General features: G+C 46.9%; 1 protein-coding gene and 1 long non-coding RNA gene across 3 annotated transcripts in view; one reads left to right on the top strand and one right to left on the bottom strand.

Annotated features, from left to right (window-relative positions):
* Positions 1-25,505, bottom strand: part of LOC115111274 (receptor tyrosine-protein kinase erbB-4-like) — a 526,495-nt gene that overhangs the window by 91,646 nt on the left and 409,344 nt on the right. For both annotated transcript variants that reach the window (XM_065013654.1, XM_029637163.2), the window contains exons 14-15: positions 17,489-17,582; positions 1,822-1,976 (exon numbers count right to left, since the gene is read on the bottom strand). In XM_065013654.1, coding sequence (XP_064869726.1) covers positions 1,822-1,976; positions 17,489-17,582 — 249 coding nt within the window. The remainder of the gene's footprint in view (positions 1-1,821; positions 1,977-17,488; positions 17,583-25,505) is intronic.
* The window catches only part of LOC135565738 (uncharacterized), an 8,465-nt gene continuing 4,270 nt past the window's right edge, over positions 21,311-25,505 (top strand). Inside the window, exon 1 of the long non-coding RNA XR_010461811.1 lies at positions 21,311-25,505. This exon is cut by the window's right edge and continues 763 nt beyond it. This is a non-coding gene — a long non-coding RNA (uncharacterized LOC135565738).

The following is a 25,505-nucleotide window of genomic DNA, read 5'->3' as shown; positions in this document are numbered from 1 at the left end:
TTGCCAGTGAAACAAACAATGTAGAAGTAAATGAACAGTATTCTGTCCTCCCAGGGTCATTAGTCATTCAGACTGCTGATGTGATACGCAACCATGCACACAACAACATAAACGTGCACACTCTGCAGAAAGCCAAAACACAGACATACAGTGCTTTGGAAAGTATTCAGACCCCTTGAATTTCTCCACATGTTGTTGTTACGTTACAGCCTTATTCCAAATTTGTATTTTATTTTTTATCCTCATCAATATACACACAATACCCCATAATGACAAACAGAAACAGGTTTTAAGATTTGTTTGCAAATGTATAAAATATAAAACATTGAAATATGACATTTACATAAGTATTCAGACCCTTTACTCAGTACTTTGTTGAAGTACCTTTGGCAGCGATTACAGCATAAAGTCTTCTTGGGTATGATACTACAAGCTTGGCACACCTGTGTTTGGGGAGTTTCTCCTATTCTTCTCTGCAGATCCTCTCAAACTATGTCAGGTTGGTTGGGGAGCGTCGCTGTACAGCTATTTCCAGATCTCTCCAGAGTTGTTCGATTGGGTTCAAGTCCGGGCTCTGGCTGGACCACTCAAGGACATTCAGAGTCTTGTGCCAAAGCCACTCCTGCATTGTCTTGGCTGTGTGCGTAGGGTTATTGTCCTGTTGGAAGGTAAACCTTCACCCCAGTCTGAGGTCCTGATCTCTCTGGAGCAGGTTTTTATCAAGGATCTCTCTGTACTGTGCTCCGTTAATCTTTCCCTCGATCCTGACTAGTCTCCCAGTCCCTGCCCCTGAAAAACATCTCCACAGCATGATGCTGCCACGCCCATGCTTCACCGTAATTATGGTGCCAGGTTTCCTCCAGACGTGATGCTTGAGAGGACGTGATTCAGGCCAAAGAGTTCAATCTTGGTTTCATCAGACCAGAGAATCTTGTTTCTCATGGTCTGAGATTCCTTTAGGTGCCTTTTGGCAAACTCCAAGCGGGCTGTCATGTGCCTTTTACTGAGGAGTGGCTTCCGTCTGGCTACTCTACCATAAAGGCCTGATTGGTGGAGGGCTGCAGAGATGGTTGTCCTTCTGAAAGTTTCTCCCATCTCCACAGAGGAATTCTAGAGCTCTGTCAGAGTGTTCTTGGTCACTGGGTTCTTGGTCATCTCCCTGACCAAGGCCCTTCTCCCTCAATTGCTCAGTTTGGCCGGGCGGCCAGCTCTAGGAAGAGTTTTGGTGGTTCCAAACTTCTTATATTTAAGAATGATGGAGGCCACTGTCTTCTTGGGACCTTCAATGCTGCAGAAATGTTTTGGTACCCTTCCCCAGATCTGTGCCTTGACACAATCCTGTCTCGGAGCTCTACGAACACTTTCTTTGACCTCATGGCTTTGTTTTTGCTCTGACATGCACTGGTGTGTGTCTTTACAAATCATGTCCAATCAATTGAATTGGACTCCAATCAAGTTATAGAAACAGCTCAAGGACGATCAATGGAAACAGGATGCACCTGAGCTCAATTTCGAGTCTCATAGCAAAGGGTCTGAATACTTATGTAAATAAGGTACATTTGAAATTTTTTCTAAAAGTCTGTTTTCGCTTTGTCATTATGGGGCATTGTATGTAAATTGATAATGAAAAACATTAATTGAATCCATTTTAGAATAAGGCTGTAACGTAACAAAAAGTGGAAAAGTCAAAGGGTCTGAATACTTTCCAAATGCACAGTACACAATGAAAAACAAAAGCACAAATTCAGTTCACGACGCCCCCAAACACACCCACAAGCCCCACACACAAAACCCCACATATACACTCCGTGTGAACCTTACCCCTGCGTGCAGTTGGAGTGACAGGGATGACACTCGTTGTTGGCCTCGGCATATTTAAAGATGAAGCTGATGGCCCCCTGAAGGCCGTCGGGACACTTCTCCACACAGTTAGGACCATCTTTAAAGTGGAGACACTTCACACAGTGATCCGGACCCTAAGAGAGAGAGAAAGAGAGACATACTCTGTGTAAAAAACATTAAGAACACCTGCCTTTTCCATGACATAGGTCAAATCTATGATCTCTTATTTATGTCACTTAATACCTCTACTTCAATTAGTGTAGAAGGGGAGGAGACATGTTAAAGAAGGATTTTTAAGCCTTGAGACAGTTGAGACATGGATTGTGTGTGCCATTCAGAGGGTCAATGGGCAAGACAAAATATGTAAGTGCCTTTGAACAGGGTATTGTAGTAGGTGCACCGGTTTGCACCGGTTTTGTTTCAGGTGCACCGGTTTGTTTCAAGAACTGCAACGCTGCTGTGTTTTTCACTCTCAACAGTTTCCCGTGTGTATCAAGAACGGTCCACCACCCAAAGGACATCTAGCCAACTTGACACAACTGTGGGAAGCATTGGAGTCAACATGGGCCAGCATCCCTGTGGAATACTTTCGACACCTTGAAGAGTCCATGCCTCGACGAATTGATGCTGTACTGAGGGCAAAAGGGGAGGGGGGTGCAACTCAATATTAGGAAAGAGAGGAGAGCAAGCAGAGACAGGGGACAAAGAGAGAGGGGGTTAGAGAGCTAGAGACAAAGAGAGAGATGAGAAAGGGAGGGATAGAGAGAGTGAGAGAGAGAGAGAGAGAGAGAGAGAGAGAGAGAGAGAGAGAGAGAGAGAGAAAGAAAGAAAAAGAGTAGAGAAAGAGAAAGAGAGAAAAAGAGAGACAAAGAGAGAGATGAGAGATGAGAGCGGGAAACAGAGAGAGAGAGAGAGAGAGAGAGAGAGAGAGAGAGAGAAAGAGACAAAGAGAGAGATGAGAGATGAGAGCGGGAAACAGAGAGAGAGAGAGAGAGAGAGAGAGAGAAAGAGACAAAGAGAGAGATGAGAGATGGGGATAGTTAGAGGGGGAGAGATGACGGGAGGAGCGAGAGAGACGAGAGATATGATAGTAGAGGAGAGAAGAACGTGGGTGCGAAGGAAGGAGGGAGACGGGGGAAGACGAGACACATAAAACACCAGCAAGCAGGGCCGGAGATAATAACCATCCATCACAGCACACACAATGACCATAACAATCAGCACAGACACAATTTATGGCGGTAATATGGGCTAGAAGAGGCAGGGGAGTGGCGGCGGGGGGGTGGTAGGGAGGGAGGGAGTTCAATGTATGGGCCTGCATGTGCATCAATAAATGCAACAGAGGGAGCCCAACAGGCAACAACAGCCCTTAAGGTGCAGAACAGATCAGACTAAAATAAATATGCATGGGTATGTGGAGGTGTTTTGTGTACATATGTATGAGTGGGCGTGAGAGGATGTGTGTGTGTGTGGATGTGTGTCGGTATAAATATGCAAATTGAGGCTCTTCATAGATATCACAATGAAGCCGGTCCTCCATCAGTTGTTTGACGAGTCTCATACCCATGGCTGTGATAGGCTCTACTATAGCCAGTAACCCCATCTCATCTCTCAACCAAACACAGTGCATCATGGACCACCACAACGCTGCAGTCTTGTATGTGTCCTGTGTGTGTGCCCATGCCTGTGTGTATGTGTAAATGTCCATGCCTGTGTGTGTGTGTGTGTGTGTGTGTGTGTGTGCGCGTGTGTGTGTGTGTGTGTGTGTGTGTGTGTGTGTGTGTGTGTGTGTGTGTGTGTGTGTTCCCCCTGTGTAAGCCGTTGTGCTGTGCTGTAGCAGCTCTCTGGTCGTAAAGGTAATTCACGTGTCGTCTCCCATAGACAGTCCTCTAACATATAAAAGGCTTTCCCGGGCTACAAGCGATACATCATTACCAGGGATTTATACTGGGGCCAACACAGCACACCTCATATATCTACTGCAGGGGTTAGACAAGGCCTCAAAGTATAAGTGCTGATCAAGGATCAGGGCCCTCCTGTCCATGTAATCTTATTCATTGTGATTTATTAGGCAAGACTGATCCTAAAGCAGCACTCCTACTGTGATATACTTTAAACATCTGGCTCCAGGGCCCATATCCATAAAGTATCTCACTGTCTATTTATTATACATCTAATAGGCTAAACTGATTCTGGATCAGTAGTCCAACTTAGACACTTTGACTATGGGCTCATTCTGCAGAACCCCACTTCAGCCTGTATAACCTTGGGGCCCAATTCAAAATCATACAATAATGATGGCGTGTCAATGACAGTTACTCTACAGTGAAAGGCACTACCTGCAGGGTCAATTACATAGCTACATAATGGCTAGCTCATACAGAGATAAGAGCCTTTTGTAAGAGCCTATGCATATAGAGATACCATACGACTACAGGGGTGTATTTCCCTCTACATGCAAGCTTTAATACAGAGGAATAAGCCAAACAGCTCCCCCAGCTTCTCCAACATACTTCTCTTGTATCGCTAGCTAGCGTCCAATAGTGTAGATCATGTATATCATGTCAAGGAGAGAGAGCGAGAGAGAGAGAGAGAGAGAGAGAGAGAGAGAGAGAGAGAGCGAGAGAGAGAGAGAGAGATGCCCGTTAATCAATTAGCAGGCTGTGACAGTCCATCTGGGACAGAGGACCCATCTGAACAACATATGGCTAGAGGAGAAATGAGGGGAGGAGGGGAGAAAGGAGGTAGAGGGTAGGCCAAATCAAACTTAAGCAAACCGATCCTCCCTGCCTGTAGATCTCAAGGGATTGGATAAGTATAAGCAGTATGGTACATGCTAGGGCTGGGGATGGCCAGGGATATCACAATACTTAGGTACTGATACGGTATTTATTGTGATTTGACACTGCAATTTTATTGCGATTTGATGTTACAAACATATTGCTCTTTATACGTCTGCTACAGAGAGACGAGAAGCATGAGAACATGACTTTTGATCAGTAATAGTAATACAAGTGCTGAAAACATAGTGTCTCACCATTTAAAAAGAAGATGGAGAACAAGCTGTATGATGAAAAATACACAGGTACAGCCCACTAGGGTTACGGGGGTTACGGGGAAACAAATAATCAATTTAATACTGTCTAAAATAATATCGCAATATGTAATTGTATCATTCTTTTCCCCATCATGTGTACCTATCTCTCTCTTTCTCTCTCTTTCTAGCTCTCTATCTCTCTCTTACTATTTCTCTATCTCTCTATCTATCTCTCACTTACTATCTCTATATCTATCCATCTCTTTCTTTCTAGCTCTCTATCTCTCTCTATCTATCTCTCACTTACTATCTCTATCCATCTCTTTCTATCTATCTATCTATCTATCTATCTATCTATCTATCTATCTATCTATCTATCTATCTATCTATCTATCTATCTATCTATCTATCTATCTATCTATCTATCTATCTATCTATCTATCTATCTATCTATCTATACATCTCTCTATCTAACTCTCACATACTATCAATTCAATTCAATTCAAGGGGTTTTATTTGCATGGGAAACATGTGTTAACATTGCCAAAGCAAGTGATGTAGATATTATACAAAAGTGAAATAAACAATAAAAATTAACAGTAAACATTACACATACAGAAGTTTCAAAACAATCAAGACATTACAAATGTCATATTATATATATATATATATATATATATATATATATATATATATATATATATTAATATTTGCACAGTGTTGTAACAATGTGCAAATAGTTAAAGTACACAAGGGAAATTAAATGAGCATAAATAAGGGTTGTATTTTGCAATGGTGTTTATTCTTCACTGGTTGCCCTTTTCTTGTGGCAACAGGTCACAAATCTTGCTAATGTGATGCACACTGTGGTATTTCACCCAGTAGATATGGGAGTTTATCAAAATTGGATTTGTTTTCGAATTCTTTGTGGATCTGTGTAATCTGAGGGAAATATGTATCTCTAATATGGTCATACGTTAGACAGGAGGTTAGGAAGTGCAGCTCAGTTTACACCTCATTTTGTGGGCAGTGTGCACATAGCCTGTCTTCTCTTGAGAGCCAGGTCTGCCTACGGCGGCCTTTCTCAATAGCAAGGCTATGCTCACTAAGTCTGTACATAGACAAAGCTTTCCTTAAGTTTGGGTCAGTCACAGTGGACAGGTATTACGCCACTGTGTACTCTCTGTTTAGGGCCAAATAGCATTCTAGTTTGCTCTGTTTTTTTGTTAATTATTTCCAATGTGTCAAGTGATTATCTTTTTGTTTTCTCATGATTTGGTTGGGTCTAATTGTGCTGCTGTCCTGGGGCTCTGTGGGGTGTGTTTGTGTTTGTGAACAGAGCCCCAGGACCAGCTTGCTTAGGGGACTCTTCTCCAGGTTCATCTCTCTGTAGGTGATGGCTTTGTTATGGAAGGTTTGGGAATCGCTTCCTTTTAGGTGGTTGTAGAATTTAACAGCTCTTTTCTGGATTTTGATAATTAGTGGGTATCGGCCTAATTCTGCTCTGCATGCATTATTTGGTGTTCCAAGTTGTACACAGAGGATATTTTTGCAGAATTCTACATGCAGAGTCTCAATTTGGTGTTTGTCCCAACCAAGTCTTGGTTGTTGAGCGGACCCCAGACCTCACAACCGTAAAGGGCAATGGGCTCTATGACTGATTCAAGTATTTTTAGCCAGATCCTAATTGGTATGTTGAAATTTATGTTCCTTTTGATGGCATAGAATGCCCTTCTTGCCTTGTCTCTCAGATCGTTCACAGCTTTGTGGAAGTTACCTGTGGCACTGATGTTTAGGCCAAGGTATGTCTAGATTTTTGTGTGCTCTAGGGCAACAGTGTCTAGATGGAATTTGTATTTGTGGTCCTGGCGACTGGACCTTTTTTGGAACACCATTATTTGACTTCAGATTCCAGTAGGGTGAGGCCGGGTGCTGCAGACATTTCTAGTGCCTGCGCCAATTCGTTGATGTATATGTTGAAGAGGGTGGGGCTTAAGCTGCATCCCTGTCTCACCACACGACCCTGTGTGAAGAAATGTGTGTCTTTTTGCCTATTTTAACCGCACACTTGTTGTTTGTGTACATGGATTTTATAATGTCGTATGTTTTACCCCCAACACCACTTTCCATCAATTTGTATAGCAGACCCTCATGCCAAATTGAGTCAAAGGCTTTTTTGAAATCAACAAAGCATGAGAAGACTTTGCCTTTGTTTTGGTTTGTTTGGTTGTCAATTAGGGTGTGCAGGGTGAATACATGGTCTGTTGTATGGTAATTTGGTAAAAAGCCAATTTGACATTTGCTCAGTACATTGTTTTCATTGAGGAAATGTACGAGTCTGCTGTTAATGATAATGCAGAGGATTTTCCCAAGGTTACTGTACATATTTCACGGTAGTTATTGGGGTGAAATTTGTCTCCACTTTTGTGGATTGGGGTGATCAGTCCTTGGTTCCAAATATTGGGGAAGATGCCAGAGCTAAGGATGGTGTTAAAGAGTTTTAGTATAGCCAATTGGAATTTGTTGTCTGTATATTTGATCATTTCATTAAGGATACCATCAACACCACGGGCCTTTTTGGGTTGGAGGGTTTTTATTTTGTCCTGTAACTCGTTCAAGGTAATTGGAGAATTCAGTGGGTTCTGGTAGTCTTTAATAGTTAATTCTAAGATTTGTATTTGATCATGTATATGTTTTTGCTCTTTATTCTTTGTTATAGACCCAAAACGATTGGAGAAGTGGTTTACCCATATATCTCCATTTTGGATAGATAATTCTTCGTGTTGTTGTTTGTTTAGTGTTTTCCAATTTTCCCAGAAGTGGTTAGAGTCTATGGATTCTTCAATTACATTGAGCTGATTTCTGACGTTTTGTTCCTTCTTTTTCCGTAGTGTATTTCTGTATTGTTTTAGTGATTCACCATAGTGAAAGCGTAGACTCAGGTTTTCCGGGTCTCTATGTTTTTGTTTGGACAGGTTTCTCAATTTCTTTCTTAGATTTTTGCATTCTTCATCAAACCATTTGTCATTGTTGTTCATTTTCTTCGGTTTTCTATTTGAGATTTTTAGATTTGATAGGGAAGCTGAGAGGTCAAATATACTGTTAAGATTTTCTACTGCCAAGTTTACACCTTCACTATTACAGTGGAACGTTTTACCCAGGAAATTGTCTAAAAGGGATTGAATTTGTTGTTGCCTAATTGTTTTTTGGTAGGTTTCCAAACTGCATTCCTTCCATCTATAGCATTTCTTAATGTTACTCAGTTCCTTTGGCTTTGATGCCTCGTGATTGAGTATTGCTCTGTTCAAGTAGACTGTGATTTTGCTGTGGTCTGATTGTGAACGCTCTGAGAGACTCTGGGTTGAGGTCGGTGATAAAGTAGTCTACAGTACTACTGCCAAGAGATGAGCTATAGGTGTACCTACCATAGGAGTCCCCTCGAAGCCTACCATTGACTATGTACATACCCAGCGTGCGACAGAGCTGCAGGAGTTGTGACCCGTTTTTGCTGGTTATGTTGTCATAGTTGTGCCTAGGGGGGCATATGTGGGAGGGAATGCTGTCACCTCTCCCTGTCTCTATCTATCTATCTATCTATCTATCTATCTATCTATCTATCTATCTATCTATCTATCTATCTATCTATCTATCTATCTATCTATCTATCTATCTATCTATATATATCTATCCATCCAACTCTTTCTCTATATACATCTCTCTCTTCCTCTCTGTCTCTCACTCCCTCTATCGCTCTCTTTCAATACCCGTGTCTGTCTCTGTCTCCCCCCTCTCTCAACTGCTTATCCTGAGTGTGACTGACATTATTACATCCTCCCTCCGTCCTTAGAAGGCATTAGCCATGGTGATCAAATCATAGCAAAAGGTGGAATGTAATGTCATTGCTATGGTTTCTGTTGTCATAACATGACTGATGTATTCCTTTAGTCTATCTACTCCACTATGTTTCCATCACTACAGGTTTAGGATGAACCTGCCTGGTGGGATTAACAGTAAAGCTCTGTGGTCATGTATAGTAGGCCTAGTCATGCTGTTAGATGTTATATAGCTTGCATCCCAAGGTGCATTTTATTCCTTATATAGTCCCTATGGCCCCCCTTCAAAAGTAGTGCACTAGGGAAGAGGCCTATTATACATGACCATAGAGCTTTACTGTTAATCCCACCAGGCAGGTTCATCCTAAACCTGTAGTTTGTCTTAGAGCAGGCCTATGATCATATCTCCAACTCTCCATCTCTCTGTTTTATATTGGCTAAGAGCATTGTGGACATAAGTTAATGTCTCTCCAACTATGTCTGTTTTTAGATTGGCTAAGCGCAGGCCTAAGAACATAACATATATCCTCTCTCCCCATTTCTCTCTCTCTCTCTCTGTGTTTTAGATTGGCTAAGAGCATGCCCATGAACATAAAATCTCTCTCTATCTCTCTGTTTGTTTTAGATTGGCTCAGTGCAGGCCCATGACATTATTAGTTCTAGGAAAAGAAGAGCCAAAAATCTAACCCTGCAGCAGCTAATCTAGCCTTAATAACAATGAGCACATACCCTGATGTAACCCAAACCCCTCGCAGTGCTTACTCTGGCCTGTCTGTCCCATAGACTCACACATACTCCATAGACTCACACATACTCCATAGACTCACACATACTCCATAGACTCACACATACTCCATAGACTCACACATACTCCATAGACTCACACATACTCCATAGACTCACACATACTCCATAGACTCACACATACTCCATAGACTCACACATACTCCATAGACTCACACATACTCCATAGACTCAACAGAGGCCCTCGGAAAGGGACCTGCAAGCCACGTTCCAAACCATACAGAACAGAGCTCCGACCACTGCACAATGTCTCCATTTAAAAAAAATACTGGGCACATGGGGGCAGGTAGTATTCTGACTTCAGTTACATACGTAACTCAAATTGTCAATTCATTATTTACACAATCTTCTTAGTTGCACATACTTATCTCAACTCTGAAGTAAGCTCATAAGTGGTTGTGTGTGTGTGTGTGTGTGTGTGTGTGTGTGTGTGTGTGTGTGTGTGTGTGTGTGCCAGCGATTGGGCACAAGGTATCCACATGTTCTACCACTCCATAGAGATGACAAGACTCAGAAATCATGCATGAATACTTCGTGTGGCCTTGAGTGTGTGCTTGTGTGTGTGTCTGCATGTGTGTGGCGTTGACTATATTGTGTGTAGTGAGATTGAAGGCTAGAGGGGTGTTGACTTAATAAACTATCAAGATGACAGGCAGAGAAGAGAGCAGAGAGGAGAAGAGACAAGAGAGAAGGGAGCAAAGAGCAGGTAGAAGGGAGCAGGGAGAAGGGAGCAGAGAGCAGTGAGAAGGGAGCAGAGAGAAGGGAGCAGAGAGCAGTGAGAAGGGAGCAGAGAGCAGTGAGAAGGGAGCAGAGAGAAGGGAGAGGGGAGAAGAAAAAAAGAGAGAAGGGAGAAGGGAGCAGGGAGAAGGGAGCAGGGAGAAGGGAGAAGGGAACAGAGAGAAGGGAGCAGGGGGCAGGGAGAAGTGAGAAGGGAGCAGAGAGAAGGAGCAGAGAGAAGGGAGAAGGGAACAGAGAGAAGGGAGCAGGGGGCAGGGAGAAGGGAGCAGAGAGAAGGGAGAAAGGAGCAGAGAAAAGGAGCAGAGAGAAGGAGAGAAGGGAACAGAGAGAAGGGAGCAGGGGGCAGGGAGAAGGGAGCAGAGAGAAGGAGAAAGGAGCAGAGAAAAAGGGAGCAGAGAGAAGGGAGCAGAGAGAAGGAGAAGGAGAAGAAAAGGAGCAGAGATCAGGGAGAAGGGAGCAGTGAGAAGGGAGCAGAGAGCAGGGAGAAAGGAGAAAGGAGAAGGGAGCAGAGAGCAGGGAGCAGAGAGCAAGGAGAAGGGAGCAGTGAGAAGGGAGCAGTGAGAAGGGAGCAGAGAGCAGAGAGCAGGGAGAAGGGAGCAGAGAAAAGGGAGGAGAGAGCAGGGAGAAGGGATCCGTGTGAAGGGAGCAGAGAAAAGGGAGCAGAGAGCAGCGAGAAGTGAGAAGGGAGCAGAGAGAAGGAGCAGAGATAAGGGAGAATGGAGCAGGGAGAATGGAGAAGAGAGCAGGGAGAAGGGAGAAGGGAGCAGTGAGAAGGGATCAGAGAGCAGGGAGAAGGGAGCAGAGAAAAGGAAGCAGAGAGCAGAGAGCAGGGAGAAGGGAGCATAGAAAAGGGAGCAGAGAGCAGGGAGAAGGGATCAGTGTGAAGGGAGCAGAGAAAAGGGAGCAGAGAGCAGCGAGAAGTGAGAAGGGAGCAGAGAGAAGGAGCAGAGAGAAGGGAGAAGGGAACAGAGAGAAGGGAGCAGTGGGCAGGGAGAAGGGAGCAGAGAAAAGGGAGCAGGGAGAAGGGAGAAGGGAACAGAGAGAAGGGAGCAGGGGGCAGGGAGAAGGGAGCAGAGAGAAGAGAGAAAGGAGCAGAGAAAAGGGAGCAGAGAGAAGGGAGAAGGGAACAGAGAGAAGGGAGCAGGGGGCAGGGAGAAGGGAGCAGAGAGAAGGGAGAAAGGAGCAGAGAAAAGGGAGCAGAGAGCAGGGAGAAGGGAGCAGAGAGAAGGGAGAAGGGAACAGAGAGAAGGGAGCAGGGGGCAGGGAGAAGTGAGAAGGGAGCAGAGAGAAGGAGCACAGAGAAGAAGCACAGAGAAGGGAGAAGGGAACAGAGAGAAGGGAGCAGGGGGGAGGGAGAAGGGAGCAGAGAGAAGGGAGAAAGGAGCAGAGAAAAGGGAGCAGGGAGAAGGGAGAAGGGAACAGAGAGAAGGGAGCAGGGGGCAGGGAGAAGGGAGCAGAGAGAAGGGAGAAAGGAGCAGAGAAAAGGGAGCAGAGAGCAGGGAGAAGGGAGCAGAGATTAGGGAGAAGGGAGCAGTGAGAAGGGAGCAGAGAGCAGGGAGCAGAGAGCAGGGAGAAGGGAGCAGTGAGAAGGAAGCAGTGAGAAGGGAGCAGAGAGCAGAGAGCAGGGAGAAGGGAGCAGAGAAAAGGAAGCAGAGAGCAGGGAGAAGGGAGCAGAGAAAAGGGAGCAGAGAGCAGGGAGAAGGGATCAGTGTGAAGGGAGCAGAGAAAAGGGAGCAGAGAGCAGCGAGAAGTGAGAAGGGAGCAGAGAGAAGGAGCAGAGAGAAGGGAGAATGGAGCAGGGAGAATGGAGAAGAGAGCAGGGAGAAGGGAGAAGGAAGCAGGGAGAAGGGAGCAGTGAGAAGGGAGCAGAGAGCAGGGAGAAAGGAGAAGGGAGCAGAGAGCAGGGAGAAGGGAGCAGTGAGAAGGGAGCAGGGAGAAGGGAGCAGAGAGCAGGGAGAATGGAGCAGAGAAACGGAAGCAGAGAGCAGGGAGAAGGGAGCAGAGAAAAGGGAGCAGAGAGCAGGGAGAAAGGATCAGTGTGAAGGGAGCAGAGAAAAGGGAGCAGAGAGAGGCGAGAAGTGAGAAGGGAGCAGAGAGAAGGAGCAGAGAGAAGGGAGAATGGAGCAGGGAGAATGGAGCAGGGAGAATGGAGAAGAGAGCAGGGAGAAGGGAGCAGGGAGGATCAGGGAGCAGGGAGGATCAGGGAGCAGGGAGAAGAAGGGGGAAGGGAGCAGGGAGAACGGAGCAGGAAGAAGGGAGAAGAGAGCAGGAGAAGGGAGGGAGCAGGGAGAAGGAAAAGGGAGCAGGGAAAGGGAGCAGAAGGGAGCAGGGAAAAGGGAGGAGAAGGGAGCAGAGAAGGGAGATGGGAGGGGAAAAGGAGAAGGGAACAGGGAGCATGGAGAAGGGAGATGGGAGAGAGAAGGAGAAGGGAGAAAAGGGGGAGAAGGGAGCATGGCTAAGGGAGGCGGGGAGAAGGGAGAAGAGAGCAGGGAGAAGGGAGCAGGGAGAAGGGAGCATGGAGAAGGGAGCAGGGAGAAGGGAGAAGAGAGCAGAGAGAAGGAGCAGAGAGAAGGGAGAAGGGAACAGAGAGAAGGGAGCAGGGGGCAGGGAGAAGGGAGCAGAGAGAAGGGAGAAAGGAGCAGAGAAAAGGGAGCAGAGAGCAGGGAGCAGAGATCAGGGAGAAGGAGAAAGAAGGGAGAAGAGAGCAGGGAGAAAGGAGAAAGGAGAAAGGGAGCAGGAGCAGGGAGCAGAGAAGGAAGGGAGCAGGGAGAAGGGAGAAGAGAAGGAACAGAGAAGAGAGAAGCAGAGAAGAAGGAAGAGAAGGGGCAGGGGCAGGAGAAGGGAGGCAGGGAGCAGGGAGCAGAGATCAGGGAGAAGGGAGCAGAGAGAAGGGAGAAAGGAGCAGAGAAAAGGGAGCAGAGAGCAGGGAGCAGAGATCAGGGAGAAGGGAGCAGTGAGAAGGGAGCAGAGAGCAGGGAGAAAGGAGAAAGGAGAAGGGAGCAGAGAGCAGGGAGCAGAGAGAAGGGAGCAGTGAGAAGGGAGCAGAGAGCAGAGAGCAGGGAGAAGGGAGCAGAGAAAAGGAAGCAGAGAGCAGAGAGCAGGGAGAAGGGAGCAGAGAAAAGGGAGCAGAGAGTAGGGAGAAGGGATCAGTGTGAAGGAAGCAGAGAAAAGGGAGCAGAGAGCAGCGAGAAGTGAGAAGGGAGCAGAGAGAAGGAGCAGAGAGCAGCGAGATGTGAGAAGGGAGCAGAGAGAAGGAGCAGAGAGAAGGGAGAATGGAGCAGGGAGAATGGAGAAGAGAGCAGGGAGAAGGGAGCAGGGAGGATCAGGGAGAAGGGAGCAGAGAGAAGGGAGAAAGGAGCAGAGAAAAGGGAGCAGAGAGCAGGGAGAAGGGAGCAGAGATCAGGGAGAAGGGAGCAGAGAGCAGGGAGCAGAGAGCAGGGAGAAAGGAGAAGGGAGCAGAGAGCAGGGAGAAGGGAGCAGTGAGAAGGGAGCAGGGAGAAGGGAGCAGAGAGCAGGGAGAATGGAGCAGAGAAAAGAGAGCAGGGAGAATGGAGCAGAGAGCAGAGAGCAGGGAGAAAGGATCAGTGTGAAGGGAGCCGAGAAAAGGGAGCAGAGAGCAGCGAGAAGTGAGAAGGGAGCAGAGAGAAGGAGCAGAGAGAAGGGAGAATGGAGCAGGGAGAATGGAGAAGAGAGCAGGGAGCAGGGAGGATCAGGGAGCAGGGAGAAGAAGGGGGAAGGGAGCAGGGAGAACGGAGCAGGAAGAAGGGAGAAGAGAGCAGGGAGAAGGGAGCAGAGAGAAGGGAGCAGGGAGCAGGGAAAAGGGAGCAGGGAGAAGGAAGCAGGGAGCAGGGAAAAGGGAGCAGGGAGAAGGGAGCATTGAGAAGGGAGATGGGAGAATGGAAAAGGGAGAAGGGAACAGGGAGCATGGAGAAGGGAGAAGGGAGAGGAGAGCAGGGAGAAGGTAGCATGGATAAGGGAGCGGGGAGAAGGGAGAAGAGAGCAGGGAGAAGGGAGCAGGGGAAGGGAGCATGGAGAAGGGAGCAGGGAGAAGGGAGCAGGGAGAAGGGAGCAGGGAGCAGAGAGAAGGAGCAGAGAGAAGGGAGCAGGGGGCAGGGAGAAGGGAGCAGAGAGAAGGAGCAGAGAGAAGGGAGAATGGAGCAGGGAGAATGGAGAAGAGAGCAGGGAGAAGGGAGCAGGGAGGATCAGGGAGCAGGGAGAAGGGAGCATGGATAAGGGAGCGGGGAGAAGAGAGCAGGGAGAAGGGAGCAGGGAGAAGGGAGCAGGGAGCAGGGAGAAGGGAGCAGGGAGAAGGGAGAAGAGAGCAGAGAGAAGGAGCAGAGAGAAGGGAGAAAGGAGCAGAGAAAAGGGAGCAGAGAGCAGGGAGAAGGGAGCAGAGATCAGGGAGAAGGGAGCAGAGAGCAGGGAGCAGAGAGCAGGGAGAAAGGAGAAGGGATCAGAGAGCAGGGAGAAGGGAGCAGTGAGAAGGGAGCAGGGAGAAGGGAGCAGAGAGCAGGGAGAATGGAGCAGAGAAAAGGAAGCAGAGAGCAGAGAGCAGGGAGAAGGGAGCAGAGAAAAGGGAGCAGAGAGCAGGGAGAAAGGATCAGTGTGAAGGGAGCAGAGAAAAGGGAGCAGAGAGCAGCGAGAAGTGAGAAGGGAGCAGAGAGAAGGAGCAGAGAGAAGGGAGAATGGAGCAGGGAGAATGGAGAAGAGAGCAGGGAGGATCAGGGAGCAGGGAGAAGAAGGGGGAAGGGAGCAGGGAGAACGGAGCAGGAAGAAGGGAGAAGAGAGCAGGGAGAAGGGAGCAGAGAGAAGGGAGCAGGGAGCAGGGAAAAGGGAGCAGGGAGAAGGAAGCAGGGAGCAGGGAGAAGGGAGCATTGAGAAGGGAGATGGGAGAATGGAAAAGGGAGAAGGGAACAGGGAGCATGGAGAAGGGAGAAGGGAGAAGAGAGCAGGGAGAAGGGAGCATGGATAAGGGAGCGGGGAGAAGGGAGAAGAGAGCAGGGAGAAGGGAGCAGGGAGAAGGGAGCATGGAGAAGGGAGCAGGGAGAAGGGAGCAGGGAGAAGGGAGCAGGGAGAAGGGAGTAGAGAGAAGGGAGACAGGAGCAGAGAAAAGGGAGCAGAGAGCAGGGAGAAAGGAGAAAGGAGAAGGGAGCAGAGAGCAGGGAGCAGAGAGCAGGGAGAAGGAGCAGTGAGAAGGGAGCAGTGAGAAGGAAGCAGTGAGAAGGGAGCAGAGAGCAGAGAGCAGGGAGAAGGGAGCAGAGAAAAGGGAGCAGAGAGCAGGGAGAAGGGAGCAGGGAGAAGGGAGCAGGGAGGATCAGGGAGTAGAGAGAAGAAGGGGGAAGAGAGCAGGGAGAACGGAGCAGGAAGAAGGGAGAAGAGAGCAGGGAGAAGGAGCAGGGAGAAGGGAGCAGGGAAAGGGTAGCAGGGAGAAGGGAGCAGGGAGCAGGGAAAAGGGAGCAGGGAGAAAGGAGAAGGGAGCAGGGAGCATGGAGAAGGGAGAAGGGAAAAGAGAGAAGGGAGAAGAGAGCAGGGAGAAGGGACTATGGATAAGGGAGATGGGAGAAGGGAAAAGGGAGAAGGGAACAGGGAGCATGGAGAAGGGAGAAGGGAAAAGAGAGAAGGGAGAAGGGAGAAGAGAGCAGGGAGAAGGGAGCATGGATAAGGGAGCGGGGAGAAGGGAGAAGAGAGCAGGGAGAAGGGAGCAGGGAGAAGGGATCAGGGAGAAGGGAGAAGAGAGCAGGAAGAAGGGAGAAGAGAGCAGGAAGAAGGGAGAAGAGAGCAGGAAGAAGGGAGCAGGGAGAAGGGAGAAGAGATCAGGGAGAAGAGAGCAGAAAGCAGGAAGAAGGGAGAAGAGAGCAGGGAGAAGGGAGAAGAGAGCAGGGAGAAGAGAGCAGAGAGCAGGAAGAAGGGAGAAGAGATCAGGAAGAAGGGAGCAGGAAGAAGGGAGAAGAGAGCAGGGAGAAGAGAGCAGAGAGCAGGAAGAAGGGAGAAGAGAGCAGGGAGAAGGGAGAAGAGAGCAGGGAGAAGGGAGCATGGAGAAGGGAGCAGGGAGAAGGGAGCAGGGAGAAGGGAGCAGGGAGAAGGGAGCAGGGAGAAGGGAGAAGAGAGCAGGGAGAAGGGAGAAGAGAGCAGGGAGAAGGGAGCATGGAGAAGGGAGCAGGGAGAAGGGAGCATGGAGAAGGGAGCAGGGAGCAGGGAGAAGAGAGCAGGAAGAAGGGAGAAGAGAGCAGGGAGAAGGGAGAAGAGAGCAGGGAGAAGGGAGCATGGAGAAGGGAGCAGGGAGAAGAGAGAAGGGAGCAGGGAGAAGGGAGCATAGATAAAGGTGGTGAAGGATCACCTTGTCTAGACAGGAGATGAACGGAAGGACAAGGAGCATCATAACACAGCCTGAGACAATACCTGAGAGTCCACAGGGACACACACATTTACAAACTCACACACAGATATACGGAAACACACAATCACATACGCACACACATTCACACACACACAGTCACATAAAGACAGTATTGCTTAACACATGTCAGAATTTAATTTAAAATAAATAGTGAAGCTCGCTGGCACACTTTACACTTTAACTGAGAATACAATGAATTATGCTTCCAGGGCAATCGAAGGCCTAGGCTGGATCTCAAATGACACCCTACGACCTATATATTGCCTTACTTTTGACCAAGGCCCATAGTACTCTGGTCAAAAGTAGTGCACTATATATAGGGAATAGAGTGCCATTTGGGATGCACCCCTTGTCTGTGGTCACAAGTGATTTCAGTTTATGGTAGGGACAGAAAAGAGAGAAAAAGAAAAGCTCTAGAGAGACATTATTAATGGACACAATATGATTCATGTTTTTGCTGATGGCAGCTATTTGGCAGAAAGGTCTGTCTACTGACAGTGATAGGTGGATGTTTCTACCAACTAAACATAGTTGAATCCTGACTGACTGCAAGTCGCTCTGGGTAAGAGTATCTGCTAATTTACTCAAAAAAAATGTAATGTAGGATAATGTTATGGCACACTGAATATGCTATAAAGGATTTCTTGGCATCACCATATAAAACATATTATTATTCATTGTCTCTAGTATTAAGTCCAGGAGTGAGGATAATTTACAAGTGCATGTCATGAATGCTTTAGGATGGTTCTATGTGTGTGTGTGTGTGTGTGTGTGTGTGTGTGTGTGTGTGTGTGTGTGGGCACATATGTGTTAGACTGTGTCTCTAGAGGATCTTACCGGGCTATGACAGGTCAGAGAGTAATCGTCTGCTCTCTCACACTGGGAATCACACTCCACACACACCGAGCCGTTGGCATACTCACGCACCTCCCTGAAAACCAGAGATGGAGAGAGGGGAGGGAGGGCGGAATACGAGGAAGGGATGGAGAGAGGGGGCGAGAGAGTGTGTGAGAGAGAGGGGGGGAAACCACGGGAGGTAGAGGAAGATGAAGGGAGATAGGGGAGACGGAAGAAAGGAGGAGAGAGGCAGAGGGGGAAGGAGAGAGAGGGGAGAGAGAAGGAGGGAGGAGGGGGAAGATAGAGGGAGAGAGAGGGATAGAGAGAAGGAGGGAGGAGGGGGAAGATAGAGGGAGAGAGAGGGATAGAGAGAAGGAGGGAGGAGGGGGAAGATAGAGGGAGAGAGAGGGGAGAGAGAAGGAGGAAGGAGGGGGAAGATAGAGGGAGAGAGAGGGGAGAGAGAAGGAGGGAGGAGGGGGAAGATAGAGGGAGAGAGAGGGATAGAGAGAAGGAGGGAGGAGGGGGAAGATAGAGGGAGAGAGAGGGATAGAGAGAAGGAGGGAGGAGGGGGAAGATAGAGGGAGAGAGAGGGGAGAGAGAAGGAGGAAGGAGGGGGAAGATAGAGGGAGAGAGAGGGATAGAGAGAAGGAGGGAGGAGGGGGAAGATAGAGGGAGAGAGAGGGGAGAGAGAAGGAGGGAGGAGGGGGAAGATAGAGGGAGAGAGAGGGATAGAGTGGGGAAAGTGAGAAAAAAAAAGAAGTGTGTCAGATACAGACTCTACAGGAAGGGAGGCGAGCTGTGCTCTACTGTGCTCCACTGTGCTCCTCAGTGCTCCTCAGTGCTCCACTGTGCTCCTCAGTGCTCCTCAGTGCTCCACTGTGCTCCTCAGTGCTCCACTGTGCTCCTCTGGCTCTGTTTAGAGGAATAGCTGGAGGGGTTTCATGGTCTCAGGCACTGCAGTCACTGTACTGTGGTACACCCACTCTTCCACTATGTATACTGTACACAACTAGCAACAGCCTGCTACGATGGCTGACATAAAACCTGGACATGAGCCTAGACTATTACAGATGGAAATTAAATGAGAACTGAAAACTGACAAAATGGATGGGTGTGTCCGACATTGTACCCTATTACCTATATAGAGCATATAATCCCCATAGGCAGTGGTCAAAAGCAGTGCACTAAAAAGGGAATTAGGGCTCTATTTCGGATGTAAACAATGTCTTTTGCCTAAATTACAAAAAGAAACACATACTACATACAGTTTTTAGTCAAAGACAGTAATTCAACAACAGTGACAAAAAGCTGCACCTTCAATGATCAATTACATCGTACATTTCTTAAAAGTCAATCAATCACCTTCATCAATGTGAACATTAGTTGAGACGGCTAAATAGTTAGATAAATATTTAACCAATAGCTACCTGGACTATCTGCATTGTCCCTTTTTCCACATACGCTGCTGCTGTGTATTATCCTTCCTGTTGCTTGAACCCTACCTATGTGTACATATCACCCCCAATGACCTCGTATCCCAGCACATAGACTCGCTACTGGTACGCTGCTGTGTATTATCCTTCCTGTTGCTTGAACCCTACCTATGTGTACATATCACCCCCAATGACCTCGTATCCCAGCACATAGACTCGCTACTGGTACACTGCTGCTGTGTATTATCCTTCCTGTTGCTTGAACCCTACCTATGTGTACATATCACCCCCAATGACCTCGTATCCCAGCACATAGACTCGCTACTGGTACACTGCTGCTGTGTATTATCCTTCCTGTTGCTTGAACCCTACCTATGTGTACATATCACCCCCAATGACCTCGTATCCCAGCACATAGACTCGCTACTGGTACCCTGGTAAGTTATCTTTACTCGGGTTATTATGTTTCTATTATCTCTCCCTGCATTATGGGGAAGTAAGAATTTCACTGTTAGTCTACACCGGTTGGTTACGAAGCATGTGACTAATAATATTTGATTATATTTGATTTGAGGAAACAATCAATGTGTGGAGTGTGTGTATATGAGTGTGGAGTGGTGTGTGTGTGTGTTTGTGTGGAGTGGGGTGTGTGTGGTGTGTGTGTTTGTGTTTGTGTGGAGTGGGGTGTGTGTGGTGTGTGTGTGGGGCATGTGGTGTGTGTGTGGCGTGCGGTGTGTGTGTGGTGTGTGTGTGATGTGTGACATGTGGTGTGTGTGTGGTGTGTGACGTGCGGTGTGTGTGTGTGTGTGTGTGATGTGTGACATGTGGTGTGTGTGTGGTGTGTGACGTGCGGTGTGTGTGTGTGTGTGTGTGTGTGGGGCATGTGGTGTGTGTGTGGCGTGCGGTGTGTGTGTGGTGTGTGACGTGCGGTGTGTGTGTGTGTGTGTGTGTGTGTGTGTGTGTGTGTGTGTGTGTGTGCGTAGGAGGTGGGCTTTTATATCTCGTTCTCATGTTTAATTTGGCGCTGAAGGTCACTGGATGAAGTCATGGGCTCATTTAGCGTTGAGCATGCACTGCACATGCTGAGAATGTTCAATCTGATGTATTCCATTAAGTTACACTACACCCTCCAGCATCCAAGCTAATTATCGTGGCTATATTGATACAATCACTTTGGTGTAGCATGGCTTTCCAACTAATGCTAACGGGTGTTCCATACTTTCAGAAATCAATTAACTAAAGTGGTGTCTTGTTCCTTTTTCACAACATTAAAATCAGTGGGCAGACATGGGTTCAAATATCATTTTTGTTGTTGTAAAGTAATACTTCATCTGAGCATTACTGAGCTTGTCTGGGGCAATCGAAGCAATAGAATAATCGCAAAAAATGCAAACCCCACCCATCTGGCACTCCAGGCAGGCTAAAGCAACTGCCTAAAAGTATTAGAAAGATTTCAAATGGTATTTGTACCCAGGTCTGGCTGGGACAACATGTGTGAGGAGTAAGTGAGTGTGGTGTTTCCTCCCTCTGCTAAATAACAAGAGGAATAACTCCATGGGACCTGAAATCAAATTAGGATTAATTATGCTTTATCCGGTCAACACAATGCCATGCAGGGTGGCACAGGAGGTAGGTCTTTGTCTGGTAAAGCTATGATTTAAATGGGTTATGGTTTAACATGTCCTTTATGTTAGCTTAGTCTCCCATGGTTCTCCATAGGGTTTAGCTTCTCTATTGCCATAAGTCTCTCAGTCTCTCTCTCCCAGTCTCTCTCTCTCTCCCAGTCTCTCTCTCTCTCTCCCAGTCTCTCTCTCCCAGTCTCTCTCTCTCTCCCAGTCTCGCTCTCTCTCTCACAGTCTCTCTCTCTCTCTCCCAGTCTCTCTCTCTCTCTCTCCCAGTCTCTCTCTCTCTCTCCCAGTCTCTCTCTCTCTCTCCCAGTCTCTCTCTCTCTCTGTCTCTCTCTCTCTCAGTCTCTCTCTCTCTCAGTCTCTCTCTCTCTCTCTCTCTCTCTCTCTCTCTCTCTCTCTCAGGACGGAGGCACGTCAGTTACACAGCACTTAAAACCTCTGTTCTAACATAAGACCTGGAGGACAGAAGCAGACAATACCTCACGGGAGGTCCAACCTAAATCTCCACAATAACAGTTGTACTTTGTGTCTGTGTCGTCATCTTTTATAGCAAACCTGTTGTGCTGACTCAGTCACTCAAAATAGACAATTACCGTTAGGAAATGCAAAATATATGTTTTTCTTTCTAGATAGTGCCCCACAGTGAACAAGACATTGTCTCAACCAGTCAAAAGGTTGGACCCACCTACTCATTCCAGGGTATTTCTTTCTTTTTACTATTTTCTAAATTGTAGAATAATAGTGAAGACATAAAAACTATGAAATAACACATTTGAAAACATGTAATAACAAAAAAAGTGTTTTTATACTTGAGATTGTTCAAAGTAGCCACCCTTTGCCTTGATGACAGCTTTGCCCACTCTTGGCATTCTCTCAACCAGCTTCACCTTGAATGCTTTTCCAACAGTCTTAAAGGAGTTCCCACATATGCTGAACACTTGCTGGCTGCTTTTCCTTCACTCTGCAGTCCAACCCATCCCAAACCACCTCAGTTGGGTTGAGGTTGGTGATTGTGGAGGCCAGGTCATCTGATGCAGCACTCCATCACTCTCCTTCTTGGTCAAATAGCACTTACACAGCCTGGAGGTGTGTTTTGGGTCATTGTCCTGTTGAATGATAGTCCCACCAAGCGCAAACCAGAGTGGGACAGTGGGAACCACACATGCGGAGATCATCCGTTCACCTACTCTGCATCTCACAAAGACACGGCGGTCAAATTTGTACTCATCATACCAAAGGCCGGATTTCCTCAAGTCTAATGTCCATTGTTTGTGTTTCTTGGCCCAAGCAAGTCCCTTCTTATTATTGGTGTTTAGTAGTGTTTTCTTTGCAGCATTTCAACCATGAAGGCCTGATTCATGCAGTCTCCTCTGAATAGTTGTGTCTGTTACTTGAACTCTGTGAAGCATTTATTTGCGCTGCATTTTCTGAGGCTTGTAACTCTAATGAACTTATCCTCTGCAGCAGAGGTAACTCTGGGTCTTCCTTTCCTGTAGTGGTCCTCATGAGAGCCAGTTTCATCATAGCGCTTGATGGTTTTTGCGACTGCACTTAAAGACACTTTCAAAGTTCTTGACATTTTCCGTATTGACTGACCTTCATGTCTTAAAGTAATAACGGACTGTTGTTTCTCTTTGCTTATTTGAGTTGTTCATAATAATATGGACATGGTCTTTTACCAAATAGGACTATCTTCTGTACACTTCTGTACACCACCCCTACATTGTCACAACACAACTTATTGGCTCAAACGCATTAAGAAGGAAAGAAATTCCACAAATGAACTTTTGACAAGGCACACCTGTTAATTGATATGCATTCCAGGTGACTACCTCATGAAGATAGTTGAGAGAATGCCAAGAGTGTGCAAAGCTGTCATCAAGGCAAAGGGTGGCAAAATATATTTGGATTTGTTTCACACTTTTTTGTTACTACATGATTCCATATCCGTGTTATTTCATAGTTTTGATGTCTTCACTATAATTCTACAATGTAGAAAATAGTCAAAATAAAGAAAAACCCTTGAATCAGTAGGTGTCCAAACTTTTGACTGGTACTGTATATACAATATAAAACTATGTAGGGCTGGGCGATATCGCCAACATATCATATCACAATATTGTTCTCTGAATTGTAAAAGTTCTACATATGTTTTATGAGTAGTGCATGACCTTTGATTGGAAACAAAATGGTACTAAGTGGTTTTAATGGGCTTTCTCCATTCTGATGGCTTAATACTCAACCAAACCAGGACAAAACTGACAGTGAAGTAGTCCAATGTGTAGAACTTTTCATTTAATTCAGCACTGTATCAAAATATTGTTATAGACAGTGTTGTAAAAATCCATACCGGTGTGTGAATCCATACCGGTGTGTGAATCCATACCGGTGTGTGAATCCATACCGGTGTGTGAATCCATACCGGTGTGTGAATCCATACCGGTGTGTGAATCCATACCGGTATACCAGTACTCATGATGCATCGCCCAGCCCTAATACTATGGGGTAGTTTAACAGTACCAGACACAGATTAAGTCAAGAGATTCTCCATTGAGCCTGCTTTTTATTCCCAGACTTAGTCTATGTTCTGGAAACCACCCCTATGTGTTCTACAGTATGTACTTCTATGGTCTCAATAGACTTCAGTCAGTAGCGTCTCGTGGCTCTGTGATTGGTTAGTAGCATCTCTCGTGTTCCTTTGATTAGCCGAGCTGTGAGCGGTGGCGTGCAGACAGGCAGACAGGTAGGCAGAGCGTGGCCCCGTGCGCAAGCAGTGACTGTGACACGCAGTGACACGCCTAACCCCCCTGCCCTGCGCCTCTCCTCTCTCGTCTGGCGTACCTCTCCAAACTGGCCTCACGTTTCTCGACTACGGGCCCCGATGGCTGCCTGGGCATAGAGCCAGTCAGTCTGCAAGGCAAAACAAGCATCCATGTCTGTCTCTAATGTGGTGTACACCAGCCATAGAACCGCTCTTCTATTTCTACACCACACTGGAGTTTAGCTTTGTCTTTAGTCTGGCTTACGCTTGAGATGGTGACATTTAACTTTGAATGTCTCACCTGTTATTGCCATTGAAAAACAGACTTTTAAACAATTTATTAGAGAGGATTTTACAGGAAAACAACAACAACAACATAGACAATGTAGCAACAATATTTTAAATCGTGCAGGAAATACAAACCCATAACCAATCCCCCTAATCACCATGTTGTCTCATGTCTCCTACTAACACTACAGTAAGTACACTCCCTCAGACCCCTCCATGTTGTCTCATGTCTCCTACTAACACTACAGTAAGTACACTCCCTCAGACCCCTCCATGTTGTCTCATGTCTCCTACTAACACTACAGTAAGTACACTCCCTCAGACCCCTCCATGTTGTCTCATGTCTCCTACTACTAACACTACAGTAAGTACACTCCCTCAGACCCCTCCATGTTGCCTCATGTCTCCTACTAACACTACAGTAAGTACACTCCCTCAGACCCCTCCATGTTGTCTCATGTCTCCTACTAACACTACAGTAAGTACACTCCCTCGGACCCCTCCACGTTGTCTCATGCCTCCTACTAACACTACAGTAAGTACACTCCCTCAGACCCCTCCATGTTGTCTCATGTCTCCTACTAACACTACAGTAAGTACACTCCCTCAGACGCCTCCATGTTGCCTCATGTCTCCTACTAACACTACAGTAAGTACACTCCCTCAGACACCTCCATGTTGTCTCATGTCTCCTACTAACACTACAGTAAGTACACTCCCTCAGACCCCTCCATGTTGTCTCATGTCTCCTACTAACACTACAGTAAGTACACTCCCTCAGACCCCTCCATGTTGTCTCATGTCTCCTACTAACACTACAGTAAGTACACTCCCTCAGACCCCTCCATGTTGTCTCATGTCTCCTACTAACACTACAGTAAGTACACTCCCTCAGACCCCTCCATGTTGTCTCATGTCTCCTACTAACACTACAGTAGGTACACTCCCTCAGACCCCTCCATGTTGCCTCATGTCTCCTACTAACACTACAGTAAGTACACTCCCTCAGACCCCTCCATGTTGTCTCATGTCTCCTACTAACACTACAGTAAGTACACTCCCTCAGACGCCTCCATGTTGCCTCATGTCTCCTACTAACACTACAGTAAGTACACTCCCTCAGACACCTCCATGTTGTCTCATGTCTCCTACTAACACTACAGTAAGTACACTCCCTCAGACCCCTCCATGTTGTCTCATGTCTCCTACTAACACTGCAGTAAGTACACTCCTGTGTGTGTGTGAGTGTGAGTGTGAGTGTGTGAGTGTGAGTGTGTGTGTGTGTGTGTGTGTGTGTGTGTGTGTGTGTGTGTGTGTGTGTGTGTGTGTGTGTGTGTGTGTGTGTGTGTGTGTGTGTGTGAGTGTGTGTGTGTGTGTGTGTGTGTGAGTGTGTGTGTGTGAGTGTGAGTGTGAGTGTGTGTGTGTGCTTCTGTCTCACATATTGTAACATCTCTACTCTGTAAATCCACACTGCAGCAGATGAAAACAACCTTAATCTTATCTCCCCTGTTATTTACTCACCGGAGGGTTTTGTTGTGGTGGTTTATCCTTCAGGTATGAAGTGCTGTGTCTGACCTGGCCTCATCCCTGCCTGCGTCCCAAATGGCACCAAAATCCATATATAGTGCACTACTTTGAAACAGAACCCTATGGGCCCTGGTTAAAAGTAGTGTAACTATATAGAGAATAGGGTGCCATTTGGGAGGCAGACCATCTTTCATACAAACACACATCTATTTTTCTCTGATATTTGAGAAACAAGTAAGTTCATTCTTGGTCCATTATTGCAGTATCTTTCTATCTTTCACAGGAGCCTGTAGATTGTGTTTACACCGTGTTTTCTCCCGTTCAGGGATTACCGGAATGAACGAGGGAAGAGATTGGTGTCTACACAGACAGTAGTTATA

Source organism: Oncorhynchus nerka, linkage group LG3, assembly GCF_034236695.1.
Source record: "Oncorhynchus nerka isolate Pitt River linkage group LG3, Oner_Uvic_2.0, whole genome shotgun sequence".
NCBI classification, from domain to species: Eukaryota; Metazoa; Chordata; class Actinopteri; order Salmoniformes; family Salmonidae; genus Oncorhynchus; species Oncorhynchus nerka.
Note: the sequence above shows the minus strand (reverse complement) of the source record. Positions and strands in the feature narration are given on the sequence as shown.